The sequence below is a fragment of the Culex quinquefasciatus genome, chromosome 3, assembly GCF_015732765.1.
Source record: "Culex quinquefasciatus strain JHB chromosome 3, VPISU_Cqui_1.0_pri_paternal, whole genome shotgun sequence".
Lineage (NCBI taxonomy): Eukaryota > Metazoa > Arthropoda > Insecta > Diptera > Culicidae > Culex > Culex quinquefasciatus.
In genome coordinates this window covers 78,097,540-78,112,156 of record NC_051863.1, presented here as the reverse complement: position 1 = coordinate 78,112,156, position 14,617 = coordinate 78,097,540, and the positions used below count along the sequence as shown (strand labels likewise).

The 14,617-nt window shown below is 41.4% G+C and overlaps 1 protein-coding gene across 6 annotated transcripts in view; it reads right to left on the bottom strand.

Annotated features, from left to right (window-relative positions):
- LOC6037796 (protein TANC2) overlaps positions 1-14,617 on the bottom strand; it is a 141,231-nt gene that overhangs the window by 92,687 nt on the left and 33,927 nt on the right. The window contains exon 1 of one of the 6 annotated variants that reach the window (XM_038266212.1): positions 8,943-11,064. The exons of the other annotated variants lie outside the window; for them this stretch is intronic. Coding sequence (XP_038122140.1) covers positions 8,943-9,201 — 259 coding nt within the window. The 5' untranslated portion in view covers positions 9,202-11,064. Of the gene's footprint in view, positions 1-8,942; positions 11,065-14,617 lie in introns of those variants that run through there. 6 annotated transcript variants of the gene reach the window in all.

The following is a 14,617-nucleotide window of genomic DNA, read 5'->3' as shown; positions in this document are numbered from 1 at the left end:
TGCGGTGGCAGTGCGGTCGTATATAGTAGCGATATGGCCCGTGAACTTGCGACAAGGTTCCGAATTTGGCTGGACACGGAAATCGACGGGTTGGAATTAATCTGCCGAAAAATTTGGATCGATTCACCGAGTAGTGGTTTGATGGATTATTTTTTAACTTTTTTATACTTAAAAATTCTTTTGTCTTTTTCAAATATCCGTGAACCACACTAATGGTCATATCTCAGCAACCAAAGGCCGTATCAACAAAGTTCTCAAAAGCAAAATCTAGGGATTTTTTTCTCAGTTTTTCGAAAATATTATTTTCAAAATTGTGTAAACACTGTGTATTTTTTTTTTCTTAATTGAAAACTGCGGCTTTTTTAAGTTGCCCAAAAATGGCTTAAACTTGAAATCGGTGCACTTTATCAAAAATTTCACTACAGTACTTTTGATTTGCGTTTTACATTGAATAAAAAAACCCTTTTTTAGATTTTTTAAATAACTTTTTTTTTTTTTTTTTTTTTTTGAAATTCGTAACTTGATCAAACATTTGTTTATTTAAATCACAACTTAAGTTTTCTTCAACAACGTCTATGATGTTTTGCCTTCCTCACCTTACTGAGGAAAGGCTATAAAATCACTTGAAAAATGAACTTCTTAATTCGACCTCGTAGACCCACCTTCACGTATACCTATCGACTCAGAATCATGTTCTGAGCAAATGTCTGTGTGGATGTGTGTAGGTGGGTGGACAAAAAATTGTCACTCGATTATCTCCGGACTGGATGAACGAATTGTGACCGTATTAGTCTCATTCGATCCGTCTTGGGGTCCCATAGGTCTCTATTTAAAATCAGCAAGTTTAGTTAAGTGTGGGTCTCGTGGCGCAGGGGTAGCGGCTTCGGCTGCCGATCCCGATGATGCTATGAGACGCGGGTTCGATTCCCGCCTTATCCACTGAGCTTCTATCGGATGGTGAAGTAAAACGTCGGTCCCGGTTTCTCCTGTCTCGTCAGAGGCGCTGGAGCAGAAATCCCACGTTAGAGGAAGGCCATGCCCCGGGGGGCGTAGTGCCAATAGTTTCGTTTTAAGTTTAGTTAAGTACTTCAAAAGTTATGCTAAAAAAACAATTTTGGCGTATGTCAGGAAGATTTAAAAAGGGTGGTTTTTGCAAGAAACCCTATCATGTCATACATTTTCAGAAAGGTATTAAAAAGACCTTTCCAATGAGCCCAAAACATTGAAGATCTGACAACCCTATCAAAAGTTATTGGCACTTAAGTGTTATTCATATACTTTCTGGTGGCCGGATTGTCTGAATCTTCCATGTGAACTTTCGTTGGATAGTTTTTTTTTATCAGACCTTGCCGATGAGCCAGAAAAATTGAAGGTCTGCGAACCCTATCAAAAGAAATCAGTAATAAAATTGATTTGTTAAACATGTTAAGGGAATGTTGCTATTTTTACTGAATGTATTGACTTTATGAATGTGAGGAAGGCACCAACCACCTAAAGGTGGATTAAGTATCGTTTTTTTAAATAAAATGCGCAAGGTACACAAATGTGAAAAATACATGAACAAAAAAAAAATTTGGATTGAAAATATCAGCAAAAGGCCAGAGAACAGACATTGAAACAAGATTTCTGTTCATAACTGAATGTTTCCAAAATATTTGCTCCGATTTCCATAGGCCAGAAGAAAATTGTAAATTCATTCCATTTAAGAATTTACAATTTTCTTCTGGCCTATGGAAATCGGAGCAAATATTTTGGACAACCTTCAACTTTTGAATGAAATTTGATGATTGATCATTTATAAACGCGCAGTACAAAATTTGCAAAATATTTGCATCAGTCCTGTTTAGAAGCGAAATTTAACTAAAAAGCTGTGTGTTAAGGTTAAAGCCCACTGAGCGTATTCGAAGGAAATAATAAAATTAATATTTTACATTGTATGTTCAAATGTAAGTTATAAGTCCAGAGTTTTTTTTTTTTTGAAAAGGTCCTATAAACCAAATTTTAAATTTTTGCTTTTTGGGTGTTTTTGCATACCCCTGGCTCAAGGCGGTTCTAAAAACACACAACAAGCAAAAATTGAAAATTTGGTTTATTGGACCTTTTCAAAAAAAAAAAAAAACTCTAGAAGTGTTGAATTTTGCTATAATTTATTTGTGATATTTTTACCTTTCTGTGACGAGAAAGACTAAAATCAATTTTGTGTGACGGAATCAATGTCAGGGTAGCGATAAAACACGTGTATGTGCGTTCACATTGTCGTACCAACTTTCAGGTCGGGTCCGGGATTGACGGCCCCCCTTCCGCCTAAAGTGACCGATTGAAACACCATCAGCTAATCAAGCGTGATTGCATGAAAACAGTAATTTGGACCAAAACATTCAACGCCACCAACATCGCCATTCTTAGACACGTCATCAAACACATGTTCGCCTTGGCTTGACCCTCGACTATGGCCCCGTTTGAGGGCGCTCTAGAGGGAGCAAGCAAAAAACGCCGCCAAAAACACATTCTTAAAACTGTTTGCTGAATAAGGCGCGTTGAAAAGCGCAAAGGAATAAGATAATGATGATTATGCTGTTATTTAATCGATTTCTGCCGCTAGCCACTGACTGGTCCACCAGCACCGAAAAGGAGAGCGCATAAAAAGGCCAGACCTCTCTGTCTGTCTGTGGGCCCAGCATCCGAGGGAGAGAGAAGCTAATTGGAAGACAAAAACACGACCGTTTGGACGGACAGGGCTGCGTCTGTCCGTCTGCGCCACAAAAAAAAATCCGGTCGTCATGACTAATTTCGTATATATGGCAATACTCTTTTCGCTTTTGTTGCGCGACTTTACGAGATACCATACGGTTAAGGTGTACCCATCGTTGAAGTCGTTTAATTTTTCTCCTTAACCAGCGCGCAGCAGCGAGAGTCTCCGATCTGGAGTGCGGTGGGCTCGACGACGACGGCTGGCCTGTCCGGTTGCTTCACTACCATTTATAGAAGACGAGACATCGACGGCGAGGACTTGTACAACTACACCGAACGTTGAGCGTCTCCGGTCGTCCGGCCGGACAAGCCGTGCAAAATCGGGTTTCGCGTGGTGGTAACTCCACGGGACTACCAACACACACATTCATTCAACTCCACCACTACGCGCAGACACTCGTCAGAGTGCAATGGCGTCTGTGGGGATTCATTCCGGTCTTCGTCGCGGAGAAATGCACGCGACAGGGCAGGATGTTCTGCGCACCGTTGTTCGTGTTTGCGGGAAGAAGGGGGCGTCGTCGCAGCAACAGTTCAGCTTCTCTGCCATTCCGTTGGCGACGACGACGACGACGACGACGAAATCCATTCCAGCCACAGGTCGGGCGTAAAATCACTATGAAATTAAATCTTAAATAACTACCTTTTGGACGGAGAATTTACAACCGGCCGAGTCCGACCAGCCTGCATCATCATCGCACGTTAGGACGACACGGTGTGTCGGAAACCTGGATGAATTGCTGGTAGCTTTGCGTAGTACCTCACTGGAGTGGCTCTTAGACCCTTGGCAACTACATCACATGTGCGCATGTGCCCGGCTGTTTTACGTTGTTGATAGAACGGGTGGAGAAAATTGAAGTTGCTGCAGCATAAGATAATGATCATCATACTTCCCCCTCCTTCAACATGAGAAGTTGGCAAACAATTTCTTCTTCGTCTGTGCACACGCGCGTCAGAGAGTGTGAACTTGGAACGCCATCAATGTACAACTAAGCAAAGTATTGTTTAACATTCACGTGAAGTTTTTTGTAATCAAAGTTGGTAACCTGTTCCGCGTTGGGACTGCTGGAACAAAATGCGGGATGCACTGCACGCTATCAGTGATTACAACATGAGAACTAGGCGGTTCGTGTGTGCGAAGAAGTTTTACAGGAGAATGAGATGTATGGTCTAGCAAATAGTTGTTTCAATGTTAGGATTTTTGGAAAACTTTGTTGCATGAAGCATGATAGTAAGATAGATCTTTGCGCTAGAAAAATAATTTCAAATTGAATGCATGATTTTCAAAATTTGAAAGCTAAAAGTACCGCAAAATGCTTTATACATCATTACAGTAATGCAACTACAGTCCAGACTCGATTATCCGAAGCCTCATTTAGCCGAAGGATAATCAAATCATTAGCAAAAACAATATTTTTCGTATTTTGAAATTTCCTTAATTTTAACATTCAATTCTATTTCTGTGAACCCATTTTTGAGAATTTTGAGTTGTTCATTGCATTTGATGATTTTTTTTTAATTTCATCTTCGTCATTTTGGCATTCTGATTCGATTTGGCTGTTACAAATATTAGTCTAAGTTTTTGTCATCCCTCTTCAAAGTCCGAAAAATTTAAATTTTCGTAAAATCTTACATTTCTTTAAAATTAACGATTGCATAACAACTATACCGGTGTATTGATTTTTTCATTTTTTCATTAAAATGATGAAATTCTAATTATTGATTTCAAATATTGTATTTATTTTTAAAGAATAATGTCCATAATCTAAGTATAAAAACAACCCATTTGGGAACTACCATAAAGGAATATTAACCCTCTAACGCCCTTGACACCACTATTTTTTGTCTTCAAAACGATTTTTTTTAAATCATATTTTTTTCAATCTAGTTCAACCTGCATTAGTTTATATAGAATGTTTACTTATAACCATCAACAATTCATCCAATATGGTCGATCCAGTTACGAGTTATGTAAAGAAACATAAAAAATCCCGATTTTGCTCTGAGCGAGAAGGGGTTAAACTTTACCTCTTTTCAATGTAATTTTACCTCAATTTATGTGGGAAAAGTGAAATTAAAGTTGTATTTAATATAACCATTTTCCATTGTGTGAATTTAATTATCCGGATATCTAAACTAAGAAGTCCTGGAAGGAATTGATGTACTAGTTAAAATCCATTAAATAAATACTCCTATGAGAAACTAAATAACTTGTTCATGTGCCACTACATTCCCCAGAAACTTTTAAAACCAGTTCCATTATCCTAACTTTTGTTTCTAATCTCGTTGGTATGTACCGAGAATCGCGCGGGAGACGAAACCCTCATGCAAGAACAATGCTCCATTTCATAATCGCGATTCACGGGCGCAGGCCCCCGAATCGTTACTGCCTCATCTAGAACATAATAACTTTATTCGCCTCGATTCGCTAGAATTTGTTACGTTAGACATGCCGACAGACGCCGCACACCAACAACACATGATACAAATTATGATCGCGTCTTTAAAACAATCCCGTCTGCTGAATCAACCACGCAACGGAAGAAGAAGCGCAGAATATCCGACCAGCCCGTAAGGCCCATGTGGAGTTCACCGGGTTCTTCAGCCCCGGGAGCTACTTCTTCCTGTGTTTTTTTCGGTGTTTTGTTATTATAGCCATCCCACTATCGTTTAATGACTCGGTCAATATTTAGATAGCTCGTTCTTTGCCTGGAGTTCTCTCAACTCTTCTACACACTTGATTCGCACTTAAAATCCTCCAAACTGCCAACGTCCGTCGATTTCCTCGAACTGCTTTGGCTCGCTCGTTTGAGTTGTTGCGAGGATCAGCGAAAGTGATTGATTTGGTTCTCTCGCTCTCTTTCCTATATCTCAGCGTTCATCGATCGTTCGACCACATGGTGCTCGTAGTGATGATCATCGAATAGAGTGCTTACCGGACAGCAGGCAGCAACGTACTTGTGCCGTAGATCAGTTGGAACGGAGTTCAAGCGCCGGGTTCGGATTCTTTGTTTAGCCACGTTCTTGTCCGTGGTCGCGAAAACTCCTCCATCGTGCGGCAGCCACCGTAAAAATGGAAGCACAAACTCTTCGCCTTCTTCGACGACCGGTTAAATATTTGATGAGCGTTGAGTGTTTTCCAAAGCCATACAAAGCCAGTGCTTCTTCTGCCAGGTATAGGGTGAGCGAGGGATCAGTCAGTTTGAGAGCTGAGCAATGTGTCTCACCGATGGTCTGTTACCACCCCGCGTGTCTTCCACGAGGGAAGGAAGTTCCATTATGTATGCGGCGATTTTGAAAGCTGGCGAACTTTCGCGCCACCAAGAAACGCACTGCACACCCCCTTCCCCCGGCCCCTTCTCAGTCCCCAGAGGCGAAATGCAACTGTCCGTTGACCTCACGTGTGTGGATCACAAAAGCGAGCTGGATTCTGTTGTGTGTGAAGTGAAGCAATTTTCTCCGTCTTACTTTTTTTCCCAACATCATCGAGGGCCAATTTACGACAGACCCAAAGCGGCGGCAAAGGGAATGTCAAAATACGTTTCCGGGACCCCGAACCTCAACTTTCGGACGGTTGGAATTTTGCAATTTTCCACGGATTTCAGAGACGCCAAAACGACAGGGCGAAAGAGCTCTGCTGGGCAATGTGGATCTAGATGGAGTTGGGAGTATGAGGCGCGCAAATGGCACTTGAGTTGGTCGACGACCAACTTTCTAGAAATGTGGCATATTGGTTTGAAAGCTGCCGGCTATTGTAAGGGCGAAGAGGTATGGGTTTGCAAACTAGACTAAACTAATACCCGCGGTTCTCAACCCAGGGTACATGTACCACTTGTATGATCTGTGGATTCAAAATTGAACGCATCCAAGAAAAGGTTGAGGAGCACTGTCCTAGACGACTCCAACAAAGGTGGAGATCGCAACAGGTGAAGTACCTGCTGCAATTACTTTCACAGTCGCAGCCCAAACAAAGGTTGAACGAGTTTCACCTTTTCCCGAAAAACAAGTCTTGCGACAAGTACAACTGGCCGCTCAACAGGTCGCTCTCGTTGCTTTTGCTTGGGAAGAGGCGACATGTTTATGTTGTATGACCGGTGTCATTTTCCAGACATGTGCGGATCAATTTTGACGAATTCCTGGAACGCGCCAGCAGCAGCAGCAGTTGCCATTTGCATAATTTGTTGCTGCTGTTTGACCAGTTGCTTCAGCGACGGAACGGACGGTACTTGACGGGACGGACGGGGTGTGCGAGTGTGTATTATGAACTGGTCGTCCATTGTAGCGTATGTGAATGGCAGAGTGCGGTTTCTTTTCCAGCCAGCACAGTTCGTCGGAATGCAAAAGCCAAGCATATTTCGCTTGTTTTTCAAGGTTCGGCCCCAGGCCCCAAGTGACACACGCCGCCGCAGGCCATATGTGGCAGCGAAACCTTCACGGTTGAAACCGCGCTCAGTAACATGGAAATAAATGAGTTATGATAAATTTGATATGACTACTGGAAGAAACGACTGCACTCCCGCTGCTGACGAAGTCGTTTTGCAAAAAAAAAAAAAAGAGGAACGTCGAGCCGTTCCTGTCCATGCGGATAACGCCAACGGCTCAAGTCCAGTTGGAGGCGCCCCATCGCAATAAGCACTCCTCGTATTGATTAGCTTATTACTATTCACAGCGACGGGAAAGGACGTGATAAGCGCACCTTTTTTCCACCCCGCGGCATGTTCGATCAATCAATTTGCGTTTTCTTTAATTTGGAAGACCTCGATCTAGGCGGACAGTTTCTCAGTTCAGCGCGTTGATGGACGGCTTTGTTCCGCGTGCGCGCTGCAACAACTGCATCGAGGGCAAATCTCCTGATGGCCAACCCCGGCGATGATGCAACCCTCTTTTGCAAAAGTAGGTACGGGTCTGCCAGCGGCCACGGTCGTTCGTCCCAATGAGTATAATATTAACATTTCGTTCCACCTCGAGGTATCGATTAGCTTGGTGAGGCTGCAGCAGTCCAGCAAACGTCGATAGACACCGTTATTGGAACGATTATCCGATGGCCAGGGCTGGCGAAGACGTTGACGGAGACCTGCACCGGCGCGCAGCTATCAACCTGGATTGCGTGACAGGACCGCTTAGTGTTTTGGATACGACGAACTCTTCGTTAGAGAGCATCACTTTTAAAGCCGTTTGTTGGATTCTATCGAGTTCTGGTTTTTGAAAAAGCAAGCATTTTATCCGTATAGTAAACTATCCGAATCGGGACTACAGGTTAGCTAAGGGACAGTTGATTTCAAAAACAATAAAAAATTTAAAATTGAATCCATTTTAATTAAAATCACTCTAAAATGAGAATATTTAGCAACAATATGGCTAAACCTGCTCTCCCCATTTACCCCACCAACTTGAGCTGATTTAAATAAAAAGTTTTTTTCAGTGCATCAAAAAATGTTGTGTTAAAAATTTCATAAATATTTCAATCGAAAGTGCAATAAATAAAAAACTACATAACAAAATGCGAAAATTTCAAGGCGCAAAAATAGAACCAAATAAGTCGAACATATCAAATCGCTATTTAAACCAATCCAGTTGTTTGAAATCATTAGTTTTCAAGATATCTAAGTATCTATACAAACTTTTTGTGATATTGTTCATTGAGATATTACAAAAAAAAAACAAGTCCAAACGTGCAGTTCAATCCATTTTTAATTAAATTAGACTTATACATACTTCCATAATTTTTTAAGTTTTTTGACAAAATTATTAGCAAATTTAGTACATTGATTTTCATATTTACAACGTTCAGATCCTCTGGAAACAGCTGTCCCTGTTCAGACTGTAGTCTCAACCAGGGTGAACGGTACTTATTTTGACTGAAACATTGAGATAGCATGTTTTTAAAGTGTTGCCTGCCACTGTTAAAAGAAACAGAACATATTCAGAAGCGTGTATTAAAAGCTTGAATTGTATTAAAGGTCAATCCTTCGTTTAAAAATCGGGTTTGGTAGTAGAGAGTTAATAGACAACGAAGTAGAACAAATTAAGCCATATCAGTGCAATGCCTTAATTCTCATTATGTTTTCTAACTTTCGCAACATAACCGGTGGAAAACCAGAATTAACCTAAAGCAGCATAACATAACAAGCAGAAGCATCTTCCACTACCACCACCAGTTAGTTGTTGTCCCTCTCTAAAAGGCAATTACAAACCTAGTACGCTGAGGCTCAGCCCACTTCCAGGTCGCCCGTTACGCAGTCCTCCGATTCCAGCGGTGGCGTTGGTCAATGGTGCTGCTCTAGCCACAGCACCAGCCGTTCCATTTGGACCATTTTTCGCACCGATGGCCGTCTGGTCTGAGGACGACTGAAAACTAGACCGCGAGCTTGCCTGACCGTTAGACGACGACGTTGCACTTGCTGCACTTGGCGGCGCTGCGCTGATGGCTGCTTTCGTTGCCGTGATAGGCATTTCCAGTATAGAGTTGTAAGAGTGTGCTTTCTTAACTCGTTAACATTGAGTCTGGGCTCGGGGAGTCGTCGTCGGTGTTATCACTTGGGAGTCGTTGAAGACCGGTGACCCGCGAGGGCTGAATTGATAGTGATTTATTATTGAACTGCGATAGTAGCGTTGTACGCACTTGACTAAACAACAATTGAATACCACACTATTTGTAAGGGAATGTATTCGAATCACAGGCACAATTACGTTTTTTTCATTCGCTTTATAGCAAAGAGAATTTGCCATTTAATTAATCTCTGTTTTTCAAAATAATCACCACCATTTATTTATGTTATGGCTTCTTCAATGGGAATTAAATGTTTCTCTGTTGGCTTATCTTGGTCTGCTTCTTCTCTGGGCGTCGTTATCGAGGTCTTTTGTTTCGCCGTGTTCTTTCACTTTTTTACCCGAAAATTTATAGTTTCACTCACACTTACAGGCTTCCATGCACTCTTCTTCTTATCCAGAGATATCATAAACCAGTCGGATAAGATATGCACTGCACCGCATTATACGTTACGTAAGGATGCCCCCACAAGACAGGTACGAGAGCGTGAAGACGACTCGGTAGAACATGGGCAAGTACAAAGAGAACCTCTTCACCCGAGTCTCGTCTCGGGCTGCTTCTACAGCCGTTTCCACGGAACCCTTTTTATTCCCTGAAGAAATGCAACGTAATTGTACAAGCCGCCGTTACCGGGACTCACAGAGGTACATGAATTATGTTTTATAATTAAAACCGAACGGAACGAACACACGAAGAACGTTTGGCTTTTTCTCAGATGACGATAACCTGGGGACGCTGATGATGGTCATCGCCGCCCAGTGTTGCTTTCACAGACAACATCTCACGTTTTAATTACACTAGAAGAGCCAACAGCATCCTTTGTTCGGCCAGGGGCTTACGTACGGGACAAACCACTTCAGTTATTCCTCCACATCCACTGTTTGGCGTGTATCGCGGTATCTTCCTCCGCTTTCACGTAGCTTCCATAGCAAATGCTCAAAATTTAATTGAATTCATAAACGTACTCACTTCCTACACGCTGCCAAACTAAACACACACACTCATTTCTATTCATCTTTTATTCACGCTATAAAGCAGAACACTCTCTCTATCTACCTGAGATGCTCCATTCCAAAAACGTAAAAGAAGAGCCTAACACTGAAGTTGCCGACAACACCACCACTGCTCCTCACATCCATCATCGACACTGATTGGAGCTGGGCGGTTCTCTACCGCTCGTATTGTTGCTGTTAATATCCACAACGATGAGGGTGTTCCATATGTATCCCTCTTCTCGCGACTTGTCCGTCTGCCGCGAACACCTCTTCAAATTCCTTCACACTGACGTATCTCGCTGGAGCATAAAGATAACACTTATCGTTATCAGCATTCAAACGGGTCGCTTTTCGATAAATGTGCACGTTACCGAGAAGCGCCAGTTCTTGCACAAGTACTGAGTATTCCTCGTATTCGCATGAAGAGAGCGGGCCTCGTGAGATCACCTCTCCATATGATTCACGCGTTGACACACTTGCGATTAAGCGGTTTCTTATCGTCACAGCTGAACCTGCCAAAAACGACCAGTTAGATCCAGCGCACCGACACCGAAAAATAACAACACCAAACACGACAGAAATAGACTCCGTCTTTCCACAAAGCACAAGAAGCTGCCCAACTCCCAGAAACCGGTATGTGAGTCTGATCTTCAAGACCGTCCGGCACAACAAAAAAATCTGCACAAAAAACACAGCTAAGAAAAGCCCTCGTAGAATTCGCACAAAAGGGCTCCTCCAAAATACACGTCCGACGCGGTCAGTGGCTGTGACTGAACTGAACGCGCAGTGAACACCTTCGGCGAGCGCAAGGTGATGGAAGAGAATCGTGCAGCTGAATGAACCAAGTTGGATTGACTTTGGACCCAGTCAGCGGTGGAATGGATGGAAATGAGTAGCGTAAAATAACCCACGACTGGTGAATGGAGTGAACTGCTCGAATCCATAGAAATGAATAAAAAAGCAAACGAGAGAGAGTTTTGAATGACACGGGACCGGTTTTGGAAGGATGAATCGTTTGTTTTGAAGAGTGGATTCAACAGGTTGTTGGTGGAGGCGCGACATGCGGTGTTTTGATGTAGGAAGGAAACGCGATTTGTTTTCAATTATTTTTTTAGATTTCTTTGGCATGTAGCAATGTAGCATGTAATCCAAAGTGTAAAAAAATTTAAAGGTTTAAAAACAAAAGATTTTGTAGATCATAAGAGTTAGGGGAAATATACCCATTTTAAGCCTAATAAGCGGTCGCGTTTGTATGATGCTGGATAATCTAGAGTGTTCCTTGAAATTTACTAAAACCAAGTACACCAACGAGTAGAGCAACTTCTGGTGAACATTTCTGTTTATTTTCACTTTTAATAATAGTTATGCTATTCCTATTACAAGCATTTGAAAAAAATATTTCCAAAATGCATTCTAATCAGTCGAGTGCATTGGGTCACGTCCATTTCCCTATTTTCAGCTTAGTTCTTTTTTTCTTCCAGAGCTTTTTTGGGTCTGCTGAGTGCTGCCAAAATTGATGAAATTACAATCGAACACTCACGAAAAGTAGCATTTATAGAGAAAATTTCCTGGCAACACTGGCTCACTCCAACAGGCGCTGCGGTGGTGTTGGTAGCAACCCTTTGTTCTTTATTTGCCTTCGCTTCTCGCTCGGTTTTCTTCAGCCTTCGATTGAAATGGGTAGTTAAAATTGAAATGTCAAAAGACTTAACGCGTTTGTTTTTTTGATGGCACTTGCTAATTATTTACATGTTACGGAATTATTTTTCAAGTGAGTGACTAACTAATGTGCAAAAGAACATGTTGCCGGTAGTTGGAAGCAATTTTATATCTTAAGCGCTTTTAAATCGTTGGCGCAAGTGAAAAGATATTGATGGCGGCTTTCGTTAAGCAGTTAACCTCTCATCTTACGTGTGGATGTGTGTACCACCAAAATGATGAGAAATGGTCTCGTAAAATAGACATTATGATCAAAAGTGCATTAAATTTGATCTTTTTGACCAGTAAATGGCATACATTTGCGTGCTTACTTGAGGCGGTGCTGTTGCTGGTAAGTTTATAGCCTAAATATTATTTTTGGAGCTTTAATCGAGCATCAAACTCTTCATATGACGAAGATAGGTGTTTGATTAGAAAGGGTATATTTCCCCTATTATTGATAAAAAAGAAATTAAATTTCAAACCTCAAGCAAAATTTTCAAATAAATAACGCCAAAAAGATCACAACATGTTTTTTATCGTATTACATTTATGTCTCTGCCAAATATTAATGAATATATTTTTTCCCTAAGTTTCATTCCTTTTGTCGATCTGTGGCCCCAAATTTCAAAATTTGTAAAAACCTTTAAAATGCTTTATTTGATTGAAAGTGCAGAATATTCGTTATCGATTGTATCGTTAGTATCTTACAACCGTTGGCAATCAGTGATAGTTCTTTTTTTGTTCAAATGCGTATTAAAAATGATATTATTTTGTGAAGCTCTAATTGACTTCCTGGTTGGCAATCATTGATAAATGATGTTGATTTTCCTAACTTTACAAAACTAGTAAAATTGTCACCAAAAAGTATCTACACGTCTAGGGTGGTACTAGTCTCAACAAAGGGAAGGAATTTTGTGAAATGTTGTTAACGAAGCGAAATTTATATCATCACCTTAAACACGTTTTTCTTTTGAACAGGCAACATTTTATTTGGCATCATTTTCAAACCTCAAAATCATGCAAATTGAAAACCAGAAATTCTTTAGCATGTTGATTATAAACTAACTAGACGCTGCCCGCTCGCTGAACTTCCTAAGGAAAAACAATTTCAAAGCAAAACATAATGTTGCTTGTTCTTGTTCAAAGTGCTGTTCAAGCAAAAATGACAAACTCGGCGTCCATCGAGCAATGTAACCTTTTTTTTGCTTTCCGCCGGCTCTTGTTAGCAGAAGTATGTATGGTCTTAATGGTCGCAAAAGTCAACCTGTTCCCTAGTGCGACGGCTATAACCATTGCTAGTGCTGCTGCTGCAGGCCTAGCCCGTATGCATAAAGACCTACATAAACAATAATTAGTATAAGTCTGATCACAGCGAGCCCCTTCGGAAAACGTTTTGCAATAAATCTCGTCCCGCTGCTAGTCACGATTAGCATCAGGCCCCATTGATCTAGTTCTGGGCTGACCCACGAGATCAAAAGACCCACAACTTGCTGCTGCTGCTGTTGCTGCTATGGCTGTTGGCCAAGCGAAAGGTGTCCAATTCCGCCCTATCGTGTTATAAATTAATAGTCCGTCGTCAACAAGTCTGAAGTGGTATTTACATCCCGACCAAACCCCTCGGTAGCTGTGCGGTGTGAACTCGACTAATACGTAAGTAAATGTAACCAGACTTTAATCATAAGCTGCAGGCCGAATCTGACGTGTTTCAACATTATATACCTTCTGTTTTTTTCTATATTAAATTCTGTACCCTACTCCATGCACACGCTTATTGTACAAAAATCATTCAAGCACATACTCGATCGCTTTGGTTCTCCTCGTTCATTCAGCTCCTCGAGTGCTTACTTCCACCGTTCATTAGCGTAAACGGCGGTGGAGTCGTCGTTCTGCTGATGCTGCTTGCACATGCCATTTGTTACCCAACGCAATTCTGATCGTCGTCGTCGATGCGATGCCCAGGAAAGGCCAGCCACACTGGGGCAGGGTAATAAAATATTATTAATGCAGAATCACAGAATCTAGTTTGCCTACGCGTGCTCTCGCCCAAGGGATCTCGGGATCGTACGTGGCGTGATTTGTCCGCCCAAGGTTCAGAACTGCATGGACTGTACGGAGTGATGAGCTACGGTTGTGGATTACTCATGCACAGCGTGAGAGTGGGGCGAGTCAAAATTGGCATCAAATTTGAGTATGTATACTTTCATCTTGTATCAAAAGAACTGTACACCAGATGTTTCTAAAGTTCGCGTTCAGTTAATAATAACTAAAAAGTGTACTACTAAAATTTTCTGAACTTGTATGAGAGTCATTCTCCGCCAACTTGCGTTAACTTTGTTTTAAGAGATAAATTTAGTCCCTGATTGCAAATCCGAACGTATCAGAAAAAAAATACAAAAAGGTTTAAAAACTCTGCCATTTTTCGTCACCTACATGTAAAATAATTTAAACATGTGCTTTTCGAATCTGCATTAACACATAAGTGTCTCTTTTTCATTTAAAACAAAAAAAAACATTTTGAAATTTCGTGTTTTTGTAACCTTGCAGAGTTTTTTTTCGAGAGTATAACAATTATCTACAAAGTTGTAGAGCAGACAGTTACAAAAATTATACAAAAACATATGGG